This window comes from Nyctereutes procyonoides, unplaced genomic scaffold (assembly GCF_905146905.1).
Source record: "Nyctereutes procyonoides isolate TBG_1078 unplaced genomic scaffold, NYPRO_anot_genome, whole genome shotgun sequence".
Taxonomy (NCBI): Eukaryota; Metazoa; Chordata; class Mammalia; order Carnivora; family Canidae; genus Nyctereutes; species Nyctereutes procyonoides.
In genome coordinates this window covers 28,578,512-28,597,578 of record NW_026575042.1, presented here as the reverse complement: position 1 = coordinate 28,597,578, position 19,067 = coordinate 28,578,512, and the positions used below count along the sequence as shown (strand labels likewise).

At 36.6% G+C, this 19,067-nt stretch overlaps 1 protein-coding gene across 7 annotated transcripts in view; it reads right to left on the bottom strand.

Moving 5' to 3' along the window:
* Positions 1-19,067, bottom strand: part of ATP2C1 (ATPase secretory pathway Ca2+ transporting 1) — a 164,580-nt gene that overhangs the window by 28,704 nt on the left and 116,809 nt on the right. For all 7 annotated transcript variants that reach the window (XM_055321421.1, XM_055321422.1, XM_055321427.1 and 4 more), the window contains 5 exons: positions 18,977-19,066; positions 16,614-16,718; positions 11,206-11,362; positions 7,825-7,995; positions 6,235-6,332 (listed from right to left, as the gene is read on the bottom strand). In XM_055321421.1, the coding sequence (XP_055177396.1) occupies positions 6,235-6,332; positions 7,825-7,995; positions 11,206-11,362; positions 16,614-16,718; positions 18,977-19,066 (621 nt within the window). The remainder of the gene's footprint in view (positions 1-6,234; positions 6,333-7,824; positions 7,996-11,205; positions 11,363-16,613; positions 16,719-18,976; position 19,067) is intronic.

The window sequence follows — 19,067 nt, the reverse complement described above, 5'->3', positions numbered from 1 at the left end:
GCTCCCGGTGCATGTAGCCTGCTTCTCCCTCTGCCTGTGTCTCTGCCTCTCTCTCTCTCTGTGACTATCATAAATAAATAAAAATTAAAAACAAAAAAAAAACAGAAAGGACTAGCAATTGAGCTACATCACTGTATCACAGAGCTAGGATTAATTAGGAGTAACTCAATTTCCTCTATTCGTAATCTTTTCGCCTTTATATCTATTTCTCTACCTGGAAAAAAGTACCAATTAAAGGTAAAAACACACAATAAAATCACTGTAGTTTGGGAAAAAGAAGGGAGAAGACAGGATGGTAAAAGGACAGTGGAAAAGAAGTCATGTCAGAAAAGGAGAGAGTTTAAGGAATAATATGGGAGGGTAGCCCTGGTGGCCCAGCAGTTTAGCGCCACTTTCAGCCCAGGTCCTGATCCTGGAGACCCGGGATCGAGTCCCACGTCAGGCTCCCTGCACGGAGCCGCTTCTCCCTCTGTCTGTGTCTCTGCCTCTCTCTCTGTGTGTCTGTCGTAAATAAGTTAAAAATCTTAAAAAAAAAAAAAAAAAGGAAGAATATGGGAGAGAAAGATGAAAATCATCAAAAGGAGGGGGGAAAATCTATGTATTTTTCTCTTTTATATTTGTGGTTAGCATTCAGAGTTTTCCTGATCAACACGAACAGACAAGGGTGTTAAGAAGTCATAAAAAGAAGAAAACAGGAAAATATTAAAGGAAAGGTTAATAAAAAATGTTCTTGGCATTGAAATAACCTGCTAGAGTTACCCTAATCTTCCCGAAAAGATAAAAAGATACCTGATGCACTGAAGAAGAAAGGGGTGACAAAATATAACCTATCAAAATTTAAACAGCAGACTGATTGGGATTATATTACAGAAATTTGTTTAATAAGTTTGTTAGAAATACAAATAGAGGTACTATTATAAAAAACAAAGAACAAAAGAGGATGTCCACTTTAATCATTGGGAAATATACGACACACAGGGAAGAAATCATAAACAAAAACATTAAGAACTCCCAGGTTGATTTTTTTTAACATTTTATTTATTTATTTGAGACAGGGAGCACAAGTGGGGAGGAGGGGCAGAGGCATAGGGAGAAGCAGACTCTCTGCTGAGCAGGAGCCTGATGCAGGGCTCCATCCCAAGACCCCAAGATCATGACCTGAGCTAAAGTCAGATGCTTAACCGACTGAACCACCCAGGCTTCCCACTAGATGGAATTTATAAATAATTAAGCAAAATTCAGTTTCCATACGACTCTTTAAGTAGTATGGCTCTAGGTCAATAGGACAGAGCAATGTTAGATCTGGAATGAGACTGAATTACAGAAAGAGGAAACTAAAAAACATTTTAATAACGAACAGAGTTAAGGAGATTTAGTATATGGGAAAATCTCAGTAAGCTGGAAATTTAGAAGAGAAGTTTTTTGCTTTTAACATGGATAAAAGAAAAGCTATTCAAACTGACAGGAAGTAAAACCGTAAGACCAAGTATACATGTTGGTTATAAGAGAGCTCCATAAACACAAGATAAAGTGGGAAAGAAAACAAAATTGGGGGACAAGAGGAGTCCAGCTAAGCCCAAAAAAACCAAAACAATTCATTAATAATACGTGGAGAAAAGATTTAGGTAGTCAAAAGAAATACCTGGACGGAAGCCCTGGTATTTATAGAATTCCTTTTTAGAGTAGTATGACTAAGTCATTCAACAAGCTTCTCACAAGGCTTAGGTTTTATACTGTTTAAGTCTCTTTGGAATAGCATCAGGGTATCTGCCATAATTAATGCACAAAACTCTTATCTGGAAAAGATGTAATTTGTCCAAGCTGATGTTGTAATTTGTAATTTGCAATTTGCTACTTCCCTAAGTACCTGTAAGTTGGTTTTCAGAGTTCATTAGCATTTTTATCAGAGAGCCCAGAGAATGAACCAAGAAAGCAAATAAAATGAAACTTCAAATCTGTCAGTTTCACTACTTGTTACCATCTCTGGGAATAGGTTCAGAAGAAAAGGTTGAACAAAGGTCTAATGGGAAAATGTTTAATTAACTGCAGATTTCACATATATTTACTAATGTATATTCCGTCTCAATACTCCCAGGTAACCTAATACAGAATATATCTCAGAAATAAATGTCAGGAAGAAACTAACAGGAAAGGAGAGACACACACACTCCCATTCAAATATGGAAATAGCTTCCTCACTAAATGCAAAATAAAGCAAATGCCCACACTGTTCCCAGATGCTCTGAAAACAACATTCATGAGTAACTACAGCCTGAAATACAAAAAAGATAAACGAGTAAAACAGTACATGTCTACTTGTAACTATACCTAAAATCTAACCACAAGTGAGGCTGGAGGCCTAGGGACTTACTACTACTGTATGAAAGACAGTTTGTGGCAATATAAACTAAAATCTTTTCAGAGGACAATTCATCAGTATGTGTTAAGAGTTTTGTAAATATGTTGGTCATTGGTCCAATCATTTCACATGTAGGAATTTATTCTACAGAAATAATCAGAGATGGGTACAAAGTCGTGTATAATAATGTCGTGTATAACATATTCAATAAATCAGTAAGCAACATATGACCTGAGAGTCACACAGACCTGGGCTCCAGTCCTGATGCTACTGACACCACTCATCAGATCTGAGACTTCAAAGTATCTCATATTCTCTGGGCCCCAATTTCCCCATCTGTAAAAATGGGGTTGCCTATCTTTTATAATATAGATGACTATTAGAAGTAAATAGATAATATATGTAATATATACATTGCCTGGCACATGGTAAATAGTTGCTTACTGTTATTATCCTTGAAGTAATTGTTTACAGTAACAAAAAATAAATGGAAGCTAAAACTTCAACAAAAAAAGGACTATATAACCACGTATTTGCTGTGTGTTTATACATGCACAGTATACTGAAGCAAAATATTATACACCAACTAAAAACATGTTTTATAAGAACTAATGATTCAGGAATGCTGAAGTTATGTTTAACAAATATTTATAACACTATAAAGGGTCCAACCAAGTTTTGTTAAGCACATTTTTTAAAAAGACATGGGTTAATTTATTATTTTGGATGCTCTGTGAGTGTACAACCTCTGAGTATCTGGATTATATTACAGGCAGTTCCCATTCTGACTCTTACTTTTTTAGGTTTCCAGTTTTTCTACAATTTGAACATATACTACTAATGAATAAATTTTCTAATCAGAAAATTCTATTATAAAAAGCTTTAGGGGACTCCTGGGTGGCTGACTGGTTGAGTGCCGGCCTTCAGCCCAGGGCACGATCCTGGAGTCCCGGGATCGAGTCCCACATCGGGCTCCCTGCATGGAGTCTGCTCCTCCCTCTTCCTGTGTCTCTGCTTTTCTCTGTCTGTCACGAATAAATAAATAAAATCTTAAAAAAAAAAATAAAGGTCAGATGATAAACACTTATTTTAAAGGATATACAAATATATGTGCATAAATAGGTCAAGTAACAATAAGGACAAGAAACTCAAACTGTCAAGAACTTAGAGGCAATAATACTGCCTATCCTTTACGAGGCCCTTCCTACAGAACTTATGTACCCACAAAAGAGGCTTTGTGAAGTCCTTCCTCTAAACCCCAACAGCCAAAGCATCCTAATAAAATAATCTTACACCTAAAGGCTCTGAAGAAGTTAACGAGTTATAAAAAAAAGAAGATACTTTTCCTATAAATAATCTGTTGGAAAAGCATTACAATCAAAGGTTTAAAAAAAGGCATTTCAAAGAAAAAAAGCAGTCTTTTTCTTTCTTTTCAGTTTATTTAAACTAAAAGAAAAAAAGTCTTTTCAACAAAAGGTGCTGAAACAATTGAACATCCATATGCAAAAACCTGTACTTTAACCCATTTCTCACAACATACACAAAAATTCAAAATGGATCACAAGGGATCCCTGGGTGGCTCAGTAGTTTAGCGTCTGCCTTCAGCCGAGGGCATGATCCTGGAGTCCCAGGATCAAGTCCCACATCAGGCTCCCTGCATGGAGCCTGCTTCTCCCTCTGCCTGTGTCTGCCTCTCTCGCTCTCTCGCTCTCTCTCTCTCTCTCTCATGAATAAATAAATAAAATATTTTTAAAAAAATGGATCACAAACCTTAGTGTAACAATCTAAAAATATATAAGACTTTTGGGAGAAAATATAGGTAAAAAAAAATTCTTTGTGACATTGGGTTAAGCATAGTATTCTCAGAAAAGACATCAAAATCATTATCCATAAAAGAAAAAATGATAAACTACATTTCATCAAAATTTGAAACTCCTACTCTCTGAAAGTGCTAAAAGATGAAAAGAGGGACGCCTGGGTGGCTCAGCGGTTGAGCATCTGCCTTTGGCCCAGGGTGTGATCCCGAGTTCTGGGATAGAGTCCCACATCGGGCTCCCTGCGAGGAGCCTGCTTCTCTCCCTCTGCCTATGTCCCTGCCTTCTCTCTATGTCTCTCATGAATAAATAAAATCTAAACAAAGAAAAATAAATAAATAAAAATAAAATAAAAAGATGAGCCATAGACTAGCAAAGAGTTCTGGGATAGAGTCCCACATCGGGCTCCCTGCAAGGAGCCTGCTTCTCTCCCTCTGCCTATGTCCCTGCGTTCTCTCTATGTCTCTCATGAATAAATAAATAAAATCTAAACAAAGAAAAAAATAAATATAAAAATAAATAAAAAGATGAGCCATAGACTAGCAAAAACTATTTTCAAAACAAGTATCTGATAAAGGACTTGTATCTATAACATATAAAGAACTCTCAAAAGTCATTAAGAAAACAGATACAATCTTTTAAAAATAGGTAGGGCAGACACTTCACTAAAGAAGATACATATATATAAAAAAAGATATATGGATGACAAATAAGCACATGAAGATATTAAAAATCATTAACTGTGAGGGAAATGCAAATTAAAACCATACAAAGATCCACTTTCTACCTATTAGAATGAGGTGTGAGAGAAAATGACAATCTCACATGATGGTGAGGATGCAGAGAATTTAGAACTTTCAAACACTACTGGTGGGAATGCAAAATAATAAAGCCACCTTGTAAAACAACTTGGAAAATTCTTAAAAGGTTAAGCATATAACCTTGTGACCCAACAATTACCCCTAGGTATTTATCCAAGAGAAATGAAAATTTATTTTCATACAAAAATCTAAACACAAATGTTTATGGTAGCTTTAGTCATAATCAACAAAAACTGGAAATAATACAAATGTCTTTAAACCAGTAAACAAGTAACACATTCACCCAAACACTGAATACTACTGTACTCAGCAATTTAAGAAAAGAACAAATCATTAATACAATCAACATGGATAAATCTCAAAGCATTATGCTAAATGGAAAAAGCAGATCCAGAGCCTCATACTATATGATTCCATTTTTAAAGCATTCTGGAAAAGGCAAATTTATAGGGACAGAAAACAAATCAGTGGTTGCCAAGTGTTAAAAGTAGAGAGAGGAGTTGACTATAAAAAGACATAGAAGAATTTGGGGATATGATGGAACTGTTCTAGATCTTGACTGTGGTTGGTTACAAGACTGTATCCACTGGTCAAAACTTAGAACTGTATATTAAAAAGGGTAAATTTTACTGTACGAAAATGATACCTCGATTTTCTTTAAAAAGCATTAAGTATTCATGACACATTTAAAACAAAATGGTAAGAAATACAAAGTAATGATCTCTCTCCACTCTGTACTTTGTAAATGTAATTCAACCACTTAACCTCCATATACCCTCCTGAGAGGAAAGATGGTTCTTGCTAAAGTTAACAATTTGCTCTCTGTATTCAAATGACTATAAATACTCCAACTGTATCATAAATATTCTTAATGAGAAGACTGACTTCAATCATGAGATTTCTTTTTTTTTTTTTTTTCAAATTTTTATTTATTTATGATAGTCACAGAGAGAGAAAGAGAGAGAGGCAGAGACATAGGCAGAGGGAGAAGCAGGCTCCATGCACCGGGAGCCCGATGTGGGACTCGATCCTGGGTCTCCAGGACCGCGCCCTGGGCCAAAGGCAGGCGCCAAACCGCTGTGCCACCCAGGGATCTCCAATCATGAGATTTCATTTCATGATTTGGATCAATTAGATAGTCCTGTCCTCACTGTTCTCAAACAGTTTCATGAAGGTAACAGAAATTGTAACACTTGGAATAAGGCCTTTCCATCTAAAAAGGCTTTAAGTTTAGGCCTACCTTTGGTACAATTTGTGAAAGCTGCTGGACATCCATTGCATCTATTTCTTCTCCTGAGACTGACTGGGAAGTTTTGGAATACAATCCCAGACGACTAGCTAAGGTGAAATGGGAGAGAAAACATAATTGAACAAATTAGTTTTGCTTGCTAGGCTAGTCAACATAAGGTTCACTTTATATGATTTGTTATTCATTCTCTTTTTAAGTACAAAATGTCTTTATACCAAGGGATCACCAAAACAAATTACTAGTAAGACAAACTTACCTGAAAGTTTAGGGTTTTCTGTTTTATTTTTGTTTAAACTTAAGAATAAGAGTTTTGACAATTTAACCCACCATACCTAAGAACTGAAACAGGGCCAATCAGGTTTTGCTTAGTAATTCAATTTTAATAAAGATCAGAATGCATTTTAAGGAAAGTATCCAAAGCCAGACAAAACATTGGTGGATCTATGGTAATCATGTAGTTACATGTGAAAGAAAATAGATGTTAAAATTAAAAAAAAAAATTTTTTTTCTAGGTATAATCTTCCCAACAATGTTGTTTCTCGTGACATACTCTTCTTAGATAACATAAAGTGTGAAACTCCTATCCCAGTCTCTTGCTATATTAATAAAATCAGAATTAATGGATTTTAGCAAACCTTAAATTTATCAGCATGAATTACAATTTATAAATTCCAGGAGATCAACTTTCAGGGTTCCTTTTTTTTCCCCATATATATATGGGGGGTGCAGGCGGGGAAGAGAAGGAAACGGAGAGAGAGAATCCCAAGCAGGCTCTATGCCCAGAATGGAGACCAACAGGGGGCTCAATCACATAATCCTGAGATCATGATCCAACTTGAAATCAAGAGTCAGACACCTAATCAACTGCGCCACCCAGGTGCCGTTCGATTCTTACGTTTCTTAAGGTAATCTTAAATGACATTCAAACAACATAAGCACATACATGATGTAACAAGAGAATACAGACACAAGCTATTTTCTTTCAAATCAGGTACAAGTCAAAGTCTGCTTTGCAAATAATCCTCAAATTTAAAGGGAAAACTAAATTTCATGTTTCCTTTCATGCGCAAAATCTAGATTATGAGATTAAACATAATCCAACAATATAGTGGATTATGAGATTAAAAATAATGAACTATTCTTTTGTGAATAAAGTAAATGTGATTTCCTAACAGTTATGCATTTTCAATTAATAGTATTTTTAGCCTAAAATAAATTTTTGCCCACAATTCTATATAGAGTATGAGTAAATAAGAGAGTTCATTTTAATTGTATAATGTCAGGGACACCTGGGTGGCTCAGTAGTCGACTGTCTGCCTTTGGCTCAGGTTGTGACCCAAGGTCTTGAGATCAAGTCCCACATCAAGTCCCCCACAGGGAGCCTGCTTCTCCCTCTGCCTATGTCTCTGCCTCTCAGTCTCTGTCTTTCATGAATGAATAAATAAAATCTTTTAAAAAATTTGTATGATGTCAATATTATACATACACACTTTATATCTAATGGTTCATAAAGCTATGTACTGCAGTTCATATAAGAAAAGCTATTTAAAAAAAGAAAAAAAGGAAGCAACGTAGTTATACCAATTGCAACTGCAGTCTCCTGTGAGTCTCCAGTAATCATTTTTATCGATACTCCTGAGGCAATGAGTGTAGTAACAGCTTCTTTCACACCAGTTCTAGGAGGATCAATGATTCCCACCAGGCCAAGAAAGGTCAGCTGTCCCAGTTCAGGACCAGAAGCTAAAGCAAGAACTTAAGAAATAATAAAACCCAAAAAAGAAAATATGAGTCACAAAAGCATTACAATTTACTGACAAAAGCTAGAGACAAATAAATCACTTAAGATTATAACGTTATTATATAATCATTAAATATAAAAATTATTACATGCTAAGACATCAATGATTCTAGATATGGAGTTGCTTAAGGCTATTACTAAAGAATTATTAAGCAGAAAGGCAAGTAAGGAGCAAATAAATGTTTTTACAAAGCGATTACATGCAGCTCCTCTAAACATCAACTATTAGCTCTTTAGAAAATATAATTAGGTATTTGGAGAAACTATGGGTTTATTGAGCTTTGAAAATCAGTTTTAAACAGACACCTCTCAAGGGGGTTGTTACTAATGTATCTTCATCTTTCCATTTTATAGGTCTCCAGAACAATTCAATAGCTTGAAGAGAAGGCTATATTAATTAACTATATACAACATACAACAATTTTGTACATGACAAACCCTAGGAGCTAAATTAATCTGTAAAGTGACTGAACCACCACTAATTAACAGCAGTTTGGATTCTTTTACTCTTTTCATAACATTAATAAGTATTTCTTATTTTTAACTTTGGTTCTCTAAGAATATCTAACTAATACCACCATATCATTACTGGTACTTTCCGGTCATCCTTGGGCACTTAAGATATAACACAAAGTATTGCTCATTTCCAAACATCATTTAGCTTATCCTCAGAATTCTGGAACTTCTGATAACTACCTTATGAGCCAAAAATGTATCACTATCTGGAATATTATTAGACGGAACAATTTACCAGAGAGAGCACAAAAAAGCACACTAACTAAACATATGTATCTCATGGGTAAACTGAAAAGTCATAACCAGATCACAAGCAGTATTCATTCTTATTCATGCAGAAGGATTAAATATATTTGGAAAACCAAGAAAGGAGAGAAAATGAGTGAAAATATCAGTGAGGATGACAGAACATGAGAGACTCCTAACTCTGAGAAATGAACAAGAGGTAGTGGAAGGGGAGGTGGGTGGGGGGATGGGTGACTGGGTGATGGACACTGAGGGGGGGCACTTGACGGGATGAGCACTGGGTGATATGCTATATGTTGGCAAATTGAACTCCAATTTAAAAAACTAAAAAATATATAAATTTTTTTTTAATTTAGGGGTGGTGGAAGGGGAGGAGGGTGGGGGCTGGGGGTGAATGGGTGACGGGCACTGAGGGGGGCACTTGACAGGATGAGCACTGGGTGTTATTCTGTATGTTGGTAAATTGAACACCAATAAAAAATAAATTTATTAAAAAAAAAGATTAAAAAAAAAAGAAAACCAAGGTTAGAGGCAAACCACTTCTATTCTCCCAATGTCAGAGTGATATACCTAATTATTATGTAGATGTGAGCTCCAAAGGCTTTCACCCTGGAGAACCACTTGATGTTGGAAGAGAGGCAGAAGGCAACAGAAGGGGAAAGTGAGTATCAAGTCATGTGTCAGTAAACCCTAAGAAAGGGAGATCAGTTCCTGGCTCTCCCAGTGGAGGGTTAGCCTAGAGGTTAGTATCCTATGTTTGTTTGCTTCCTTAGCACAAATGAAGATCTACTGCTACTACTACTGTTTGGGACAAGGTTAGGTAGACCTTTTTCATGAGGAGGGTCCCCGACTAAAGCATAAAAACAAAATCTACTCTAATTTCAAAATTAAGAACCAAGTATATTTAAGAAACTTATAATTTAGAAGATGTAACTTAGGTACATATCAAGTTAAATCTGATGTCTTTCTGTTCCCAATATGGTAATTTTAGGGAGAGGAGGAAAGTGGAGCTTAACCAGAGGAAAAGACATGAAGCAAGAGACAAATGACCAGAACATTTCCTAAAGCCCTGCAAAACAGAGATTTTTCTCCTCTCCCAACTCTGGTCTCTTTCACAATGTCACACCAAACCACAAATACACAAACTTCCATAATCCTTCAGATGATGAGTTAAAATAAGTGTGAAACCTCTGAAACTTCTTTATGTCTCTAAACCCAAGCCAACTTTGGACCCCCTTTGCTGTGAGCTGCTAAGAATAACAAAACTCTGCCTTCAAAGCCACAAGAGTACTTTTCTAAACCTAGCTTATTATAAGAGCAGAAATTCTGTAGGTCTATCCAAATGTTTTATAACCATAGATAGCCCTTGCTTAAGTGAACCATGAATATTTTTTTACATTAAGTTGCTTCCTCCTTCCAGGACTGTGCTTGATCTCTATTTTGTAAAATAATAAGATTAAGGAAGGCAACTCTTCCAATTTCCCTGAGAGAGACTACATAAGTATATATATTCCCCACAAGCCAGATGACTATCCAGAAGGTAAAAACCAGGTATGGCCCCAACCCTGGCCTCTTCAATCCTACATATACTGTCCTTTTTTTTATTTTATTTTTTTATTTTTTTTTATATACTGTCCTTAACAGCCTAATGTTTGTGTGCATATCAGATCCTCTCTCCCCCATCATTGTTTAGTCAGCAACACAGACATAAAATCAGAATCTGGACACTTCTTTCCTCTGAATGGCAAGGGAAGGTCAGCAGAAGAGGAACGCCTCAGTTTAAAGGACAAATTAAAAGCTTAAAACATTAGTATTTAGGAAAGTATTTTAGATCTATCAATAATTACAACAGTCCAAATGATGAAATGAGAAATATCACTTTACTTTCTTCTATCTCCCTTCTCATAAAATAAACTTGTCTAAAATAAAATTCCTTTCACCTACTCTACAATGCATATCTGTAAGAACTAGAAATTTCGTATTTTGCTACATTCCCAACTTCTTTTATTTTAGGGGTCAAAGAGCCAACACTTTAGAAATGGATGTTCTACAAAGTCTGGGATACAGCGTGACAGCTCAGATGTGAAGCACGAATTCAGCTACGATTAAAAGAAGGCATCACTGAGGAGGGTGCAGGAATAGGTGAATGGGATAAAGAGGTACAAATTTCCATTTATAAAATAAAAAAATCATGAGGATGAAAAGTACAGCATAGGGAATATAGTAATATTATAATAATGTTATATGGTGACAGATGGTGACCGTGCCACCATGGTGAGCACTGCACAATATAGACTTGTCAAATCAATATGCTGTACACCTACAACTAATATAACATTGTATGTCAATTCTACTGCAATGACAGCAAGCAAGCAAGCATTATCTTGCTGAAATGGCCTTACCTCTGAGCCCTGCAGAGCCCATTCGTGCCTTCTCTTGTTGGTACAGATCTCTCTGCTGCTGGGTAAGTGTCAAGGTTTGCCCTTTGCTGTAGTATGTAGTACAATACTTTATCACTTGTTCATAAGCCCCTTTCATAAAACAAATCTCTGGTCCATCCTAAAAGAAAAAACCGCAAATAAATTCAAGTTTATTTCAATTTATACATATCTGTCACTGGAGTCCAACAATACATGGCATGCATTTCTCATAATCCCAAGAGAAGTTACTCAAGCCTAACTAAGGCTTTGAGTGGCACTTGAAGTCTGAAGATTAAAAGCTCTTTTGTGGAAGCTTTCTTTACCCTCTAGAGAAAATAGCATCTACTTCCCACCCTCACTTCCACAACTGAAGGCAATGGTATACTAAGCCCTTTTAGGTCAGGAACTCTGAGGTTGGAGAGAGCCTTACAACCTAACAGGAAAAGGAAAGAAATCTATCATCAGCCCACAAACAGTAATTCAGGCTTTCCATTAGTTGCTATTATATGTACAAATATATATGATCACATTTGATTCTCACAACCACTTTATAATTACGGGTATTATCAGAACCTTTTACTTTTTACCCTAGGAAAGCATTATATAAAAGCTTACAATGAAAAACTAGAGCTGCCTGCCCAAACTTTCTCACCTCTAGTCTTACTCAACAGAGCCAAACCAATTTTAACTCTTTTAGCTGTTTTCCTTGGTATTTATCTCCATGTTAATAAATACATTTATACTGCTACTTTTTCACTGATCAATTTTATACATTGCCCACTGTAACAGGTTAGTAGTTTGGCCACCCCTACTACCTATTCCTCCACTCATCATTACAAAACAGTTAAAGCAAAAGTTGTCAGTATTCTGTTTAATGATTCCTCATTGCTAATCGAATAGTCACTAGAACAGTTCACAAACATCCCACTTCTTGCAGGCACATGACAGGAACATATTTCCCTGCCCTTCTCTCCCACATTGAAGTCAGGCGTGACTTGCTTTGGCCGATAAATATGAGCAATACTGTGTCACTTCCAAATGGAAATAATGTGCTATTCCTCTGGCCCTGCTAGGGCAATGTGTGCTCAAATTGAGATGGAGCTCCCACCTGCCTGGGTCCCCAAGTAACTAGTGAGCAGATACTAGAAGGCAGGAAGGCAACAGGAAGGTATGATGATGTTTCCATAGCCTATATAAATTAAATATTTTTTTTTCTTGCTTAACTTTGTCTTTTAAAAAGCTTATAACTTCTTTTTATTTACTTGGTTTTATTTATACCTATCACTAATTATCTCCAAACTCTTCCATGCAATATAAAAAGCCCTTCTCAATGGTAATTTTTTCTTTTTTTTTACTTATTTATTTGACAGAGAGCACAAGCAGGGGAAGTGGCAGAGAGAAGCAGGGTCCCCACTGGGAGCCCCTTGTGGCACTCAAACCCAGTCATGACCTGAGCTGAAGGCAGTCAACAGACTGAGCCACTCAGGCACCCCTCAGTGGTATTTTTCATATGATTAAATGAGCAGGTAAGCTATTCCTTCCACATTATTAATGAAGATCTCCTTCTTGAGTCTTGTTCTCCTTTCTAGTTTGAGTTGGTCGACTTGTATGCCTGCTACATAACTAATATCCAGGAACTTCCCCTTCACCTCTATCATGGGGATTCTTTGCACTGTTCTCCTGGTTAGAACTCTGGGTTTTAAGTCTTCCTTTTCCTTAGTCTACTGTCTTATGTTGGAATAAAATATCTGCAAGTATTTAAGAAAAGGTGTGTGAGATACAGATTTTGAGACATGGAATATCTCAAAACACTTTTATTCTATCACATTTTTAAGGTCAGCTGAGAATAAATTTCCTCTCAATTTGAAGACATTCTTCTATTACCTTCCAGGCTCCAGAGTTCAGTGTTACATTTGCAAAGTCCAAAGAAGCTACATTAATTCCTAAACCTTTGTATATGATCTTCCCCTTGCCCACTCACTCTCTAGCCCAGAAGCTTTCAAAATTCTCCTTAAGCATCCTCAAATTTCTTGATTGTTGTGTTTATCCTTTCATCCCACTCTTTAACATAACTCATTGTGCTAAGCAGCTGACAGGCAATTTTATTTTAGAAGTTGAGGTCCTTCTGGAAATTTTTATGGTGTTATCTGATAAAGTCTTCCCATTTTGGGGGTGCCTGGATGGCTCAGTCAGTTAAGCAGCCGACTCTTGGTTTTGGCTCAGGTAGTAATCTCAGGATCCTGAGATCAAGCCCCAGGGTGGACTCCCAACTCAACAAAGAGTCTGCTTCCCTCCTCCCCCTCCCCCAGTGTTACCTGTGTGTGTACTCTCTAAAATAAATAAATAGGGCAGCCCCAGTGGCGCAGCAGTTTGGTGCAGCCTGCGGCCCAGGATGTGATCCTGGAGACCCGGGATCATGTCCCACATCAGGCTCCCCGCATGGAGCCTGCTTCTCCCTCTGCCTGTGTCTCTGCCTCTCTCTCTCTCTTTGAATAAATAAATAAATCTTTAAAAAATAATAACATTGTAAAATATTTAATAAAATTAAGTAAATGAATGAATGAATGAATAAATAAATAAATAAATAAACATTTAACAAAATCTTCCCATTTTCTTGTCTCTCTATTACCACTATTAGGTGGATGCTGGCTCTCCTATTTATTTTCTGATTTTTGTACCTTATCTTTTATATTAAGCACCTCTTTGACTTTTTGTTCCACCTTCTGATAAATGTTCTATTTAAGGCATTTTGTTGTCATTTTCTACGGTCTTTGGAAATTTTCTGCATCCACCATTATCACTGTTTTGCTGAGAGCTGAGACTCCTTTCTCTGTTGGTTTGGTCTGTGGCTTTCGTATTAAAGACTTTTCCCTAGGGATGCCTGGATGGCTCAGCAGTTGAGCATCTGCCTTCAGCTCAGGGCATGATCCTGGAGTCCCAGGATTGAGTACCACATCAGGCTCCCTGCAAGGAGCCTGCTTCTCCCTCTGCCTATGTCTCTCTCTCTCGCTCTCTCATATGAATAAATAAAATCTTAAAAAAAAAAAGACTTTTCCCAAGTATCTAGCAATCCCTGACTGTCCATTTACATTAAGACTGAAAAAATTAAAGGTTTAGAAGCTCCATGGGCATTGATAGGTTTACCAAATGATGGCCCTCGCTGTATGATGATGAGATGATAACCAAAAGTCAGTAAACTCTACCAATGAGTGATGAGCCTGCTTAAAAAATACTCTGTACTAGGGGCACCTGGGTGGTTCAATCAGTGAAGCATCCGACTCGTAAACTCAGCTCAGGTCTAGATCTCAGGGTGGTGAGTTGGGGCCCTGTATTGGCTCCAAAATGGGTGTAGAGTTTACTTAAAAAAAAACTGTACTGTGAGGATCTCCCTGGGACCAGTCAGCTTCTCTACAACTCCTTAATCTTCTTACTTAGAGAGTGAGGGCAGGGAGATAACTCCCTGCAGGCATTCTAAGAAAGTGGAGGTATGGCTAGAGACTTACCCTGGAGGACAGTGATTTGCCCTTAATCACTCTGTTTTCAGTTATAAACCTTAATTCTGCCCTCCACTCTTATCTCCAAGATGAGACTTCTGATATTCCACAGAGATACAAAAAAGGGGGGGAGGGGGCTGATAATCTGGCCTCAAGAAACAGGAAGTTCTATTGGTTCCTCACCCAGAATTTCAAACTAATCTCCTATTTTTAGCTTTCTGTCTTAGTCTCTATTTTCACACTGAGTCTTCTATACTTTCTATTTTTTATATCCTTTACTCATTGGTTATCATTTTGGCAGGTTCCAGGGAAAAAGTATAAATAAATGTATACTGACCTGCCCGAATGAAAGTCTTCTTAAGCCAAACTATTTGAACCACTGGAGTTATTTTTAAAATTGGTAAATCTGCCACATTTGTGCCAGGCTGACCTCTTCTAGATCTTGAGTCACATCTGTGTATTTGGGTTTTGTTAGTTGCATTGGCTGGTTTTGTATTGCATAAGAAGCTCTTCAGATCAGTAAATGAGAATATAATCACACAAATCTTTTCAAACTTATATCCTGCAGCTACCTATCTCCCACTCCCACAACTGAGAAGATCAGTCAAACTGTAACATCAGAGTATAACTTCCAGAGTACGACTTTGGTGAAGTTAGATTCAAAATTGCTGAAGTCAAATCATTAAACTTTATATGAGCTACATTACCCTGAAGTACTGTGTGATCATACATAAAACGTAAAGAAACTGACCTTTCAAATAAACTCAAATACATATTACAGGTGTATTAACTCTATGTCAAGGGACATTAGCTGAAAATTATCTAACTCTAATGCAATTTTTGAAAGCTAATGTTGCTAGGTTTAAGTAGGCTCCAAGCCCAATGTGAGACTTGAACTCACAACTGTGAGGTCAAGAGTCACATGCTCCAACTGTGACAGCCAGGCACCCCTTATGTTACAAGGTTTAAAGGTATTTTATTTTTACAGTTTTATTTTCACTTGTCTCCCTTCCCAGGGATTCATAAAAGTTCCTTTAAAGCTTAGATAGAAGTATTTTTAACCCTCATGGACAGAGTTCCTGGCAGACATCTACCTAAAGTTCAATGTTGGCCAAATTGACCTTTCTTTTAAAATCAATTATATTTCCTACTTATTATGGGTGAAGGGGAAATCTCACTCATTCCTGTCTATAGAGACATAATGGTTTCAAACTATTTGCTCACAGGTGAAAATACATAACCAATTAATTCCTAATAAAGAAAATATAAAAATATAAAAATAACAAATACTTTAAAGGCAGAGTAAGTTTAGGCATCACACTATTAACAGCAATTATGAGTGACATAATTATACACTGCCGATAACTAAGAATTCTTATTACACTAACTTTGTAAAAATTTCTAAAGTACGCAGGAACAAAGTAGCAGCTGGAAATATCAGTGCCTGTCATTTTGCCAGTTTTTAAGATGAATAAACTAATATGAATTATAGACATTTGGTAACCACTTTCCCACAAAATAATGTGGTTTTGTGTTCTGAAGACAAGACATTCCTACAGTGAGAGAACACAGAGTGACACCAGAGGGCAGAAACCTTTAATACACAGTCATCAACAACAAAAATATCGAATCTGATGTCTCAGGATCTAAGACACTGAGACTTGGGTCTAACTCATTTTAAGCTGTTTGCTCATACAGCAAAACTCGATGTCTCTATGCATAAATTCAAAGAGAACATGAGAACAACAAGGATAAGTTACTATAAATTATATATACTTTAAAGCAATGGGACTTTGTTACGTCAATGAGTATTTAAACCTAAAGGTGGATAATAAATACAAAGTAGTCATCTATGTTAAACAAGATTTAGTATGTACTCTTTACATGGAAGGGTACCTGCTGTGTTCGATGTACACACTTAACAGCCATCCATTTTTGCTCAGAGCTAAAAGGATATTCAGCTTTTCTGACATAGTCCTGTTGAAGTCCATCAAGACCCATCTATATGGCACAAAAAGAAAGTTAATTCTCACCAACATGTGACTATTTTTTCCTTTAACAAAGAACAAGGATCACAATGTACAGCTAGGATGGCTAGAGATACCTGGAGTATTTTTCAAATAATGGTGATAGAATAGCAGTGCTCCATCTATATATACCACATTTCTCTGAACGGCAACATACATGATCAAGATGAAAGCCTGGGTGTGTAGATACAGTGTAAGACATGCTACCTGGACTATATGTAGACCAAATCTTCAACACTGTCTAGATTAAAATCTCTACTGGCTCAAATTCTGGAAGGAAGCAGGATACATATAAATAAAATACCCAACCAACACTGAGCGTGTACTTTTATGATCAACAGAAGCTTCAAATTCAATGCCTTACTTCTTAGGGATTCAAATCTATTTTTCCTGTTGCCACTATCCTACTCTCTTACATCCTACCACTTGATATTCTGACTACTACCAGTGTACTGTAGCTGTTCTTCCCAATATCCTCTACATTTTCCTCCAAATAGTCAAAAATATTTTTTAAACTACTCAAAAACCTAGCTTATTGCTTTTTGTTCTCTTTGCTATCTACTGAAACATGTTTAGACTCTTCTTCCTGGCTTTCAAAGGTCCCTTCAGAAACTCACCATGCAGTCTATTTAACAATCCTCAAAGGGATCCCTGGGTGGCTCAATGGTTTAGCACCTGCCTTTGGCCCAGGGCGTGATCCTGGAGTCCCGGGATCGAGTTCCGCATCGGGCTCCCTGCATGGAGCCTGCTTCTCCCTCTGCTTGTGTCTCTGCCTCTCTCTCTCTCTCATGAATAAATAAATAAAATCTTTTAAAAAAAAAAATCCTCAAACTTTTTTTTTCATCCAAGTAACCAATATATAAACTATCATGTAATCTATGATTATTTATTCCTCCATGCTTTTATTCTTGCTCTTTCCCTAGCTTATCTCCCATCTAAATCTTGCCTATCCCTCAAAACCAAAGTCTCAAGTCTGGATTTGCCTTGTTCTTATTTGTGGTTCAACTTTTAAGACTTAACTATCTTCTATATTGGTCTAGCTTGTATTTGTTCCAAGCATGTCACAGTGTCAACTCTCTACCTAAAATGTGAGGTTCCCAATCATAAGCAGGTAGTTTTCACACTCTCTACCTCTTAAAAAAGTTAATATAAGGTTATGTATAACACCACTGTTAATACTGGTTAACACATTAAACTTCTAAATATCTTTCAAAAAGCTATTTGATGCTATTTTAGTTAACAAAAAACAATAAAGAAATGCACTTTTTACTAACAAAACATATTCTAAAACTATCAATTTTATTTTATTAATTTTTTTTTTTTTTTTTTTATTTATGATAGTCACAGAGAGAGAGAGAGGCAGAGACACAGGCAGAGGGAGGAGCAGGCTCCATGCACCGGGAGCCCGACGTGGGATTCGATCCCGGGTCTCCAGGATCGCGCCCTGGGCCAAAGGCAGGCGCCAAACCGCTGCGCCCACAGGGATCCCTATTTTATTAAATTTTAATATAATAACCTACATTTCCGTATTGAATCTCAATTCAAACAACTTCATTTAGAGATATCCTATTTCACACAAGTCTCAAAATTTTCTAAGACTGCTCTTAAAAGTAAGAGTTTTAATTTTTGTTATGGGAAGGACAGAGTGGACTTCAGGTTTTTCATCTAATCAAATATAAGACTTAGAAGAGGCCATCAATTGGGATAAATGAAAGGGTCACAGAAAACAGCACCCTCTCTCTCCAACACATTCTAATTCTATACTCCTTTTAAGAAATTGATAATGAAGGAAATAGGAAGACAAGAGAAAGAAAAGCTGATTTCTCATGATGTCCTTAATATCTTCACATGGAAATACTTAAAGAATGCTGTCTTCACTCATTTTAAAGTTAGCACTTCAACATTACACACATTGAGAAAGCCTTCCACACAAAACTCTAAATATTACGGAAAATATTATAAGAACATTCACTCATAAGAAATCCAGTCACTGGTCATTAGGTTGTTTCTTGAATGTAAGAGATAAAGCTATGTTGAAAAGGCTTTATTTTTATCAGCTCTGTATTTCAAGAATAATAAAAATGGTTCACAAACCATTTTTGGGCAATAAAAACAATAAAATATTGTGAGTCTCCTTCATTCTAAACCTAAAAACCTGTAATACTGAAATTGATGACCTCACATTCTCTTGTGAAAGTGATGTCTCATATGTCAAAGAAATCAAACACATACCTTCATTGCAAGAGCAATTAAGGCTCCTTCCGTTGGCTTCCCCATTAGAGTGTTGTTTCTAATTACAGCATCATTGCATACACAACCCGCC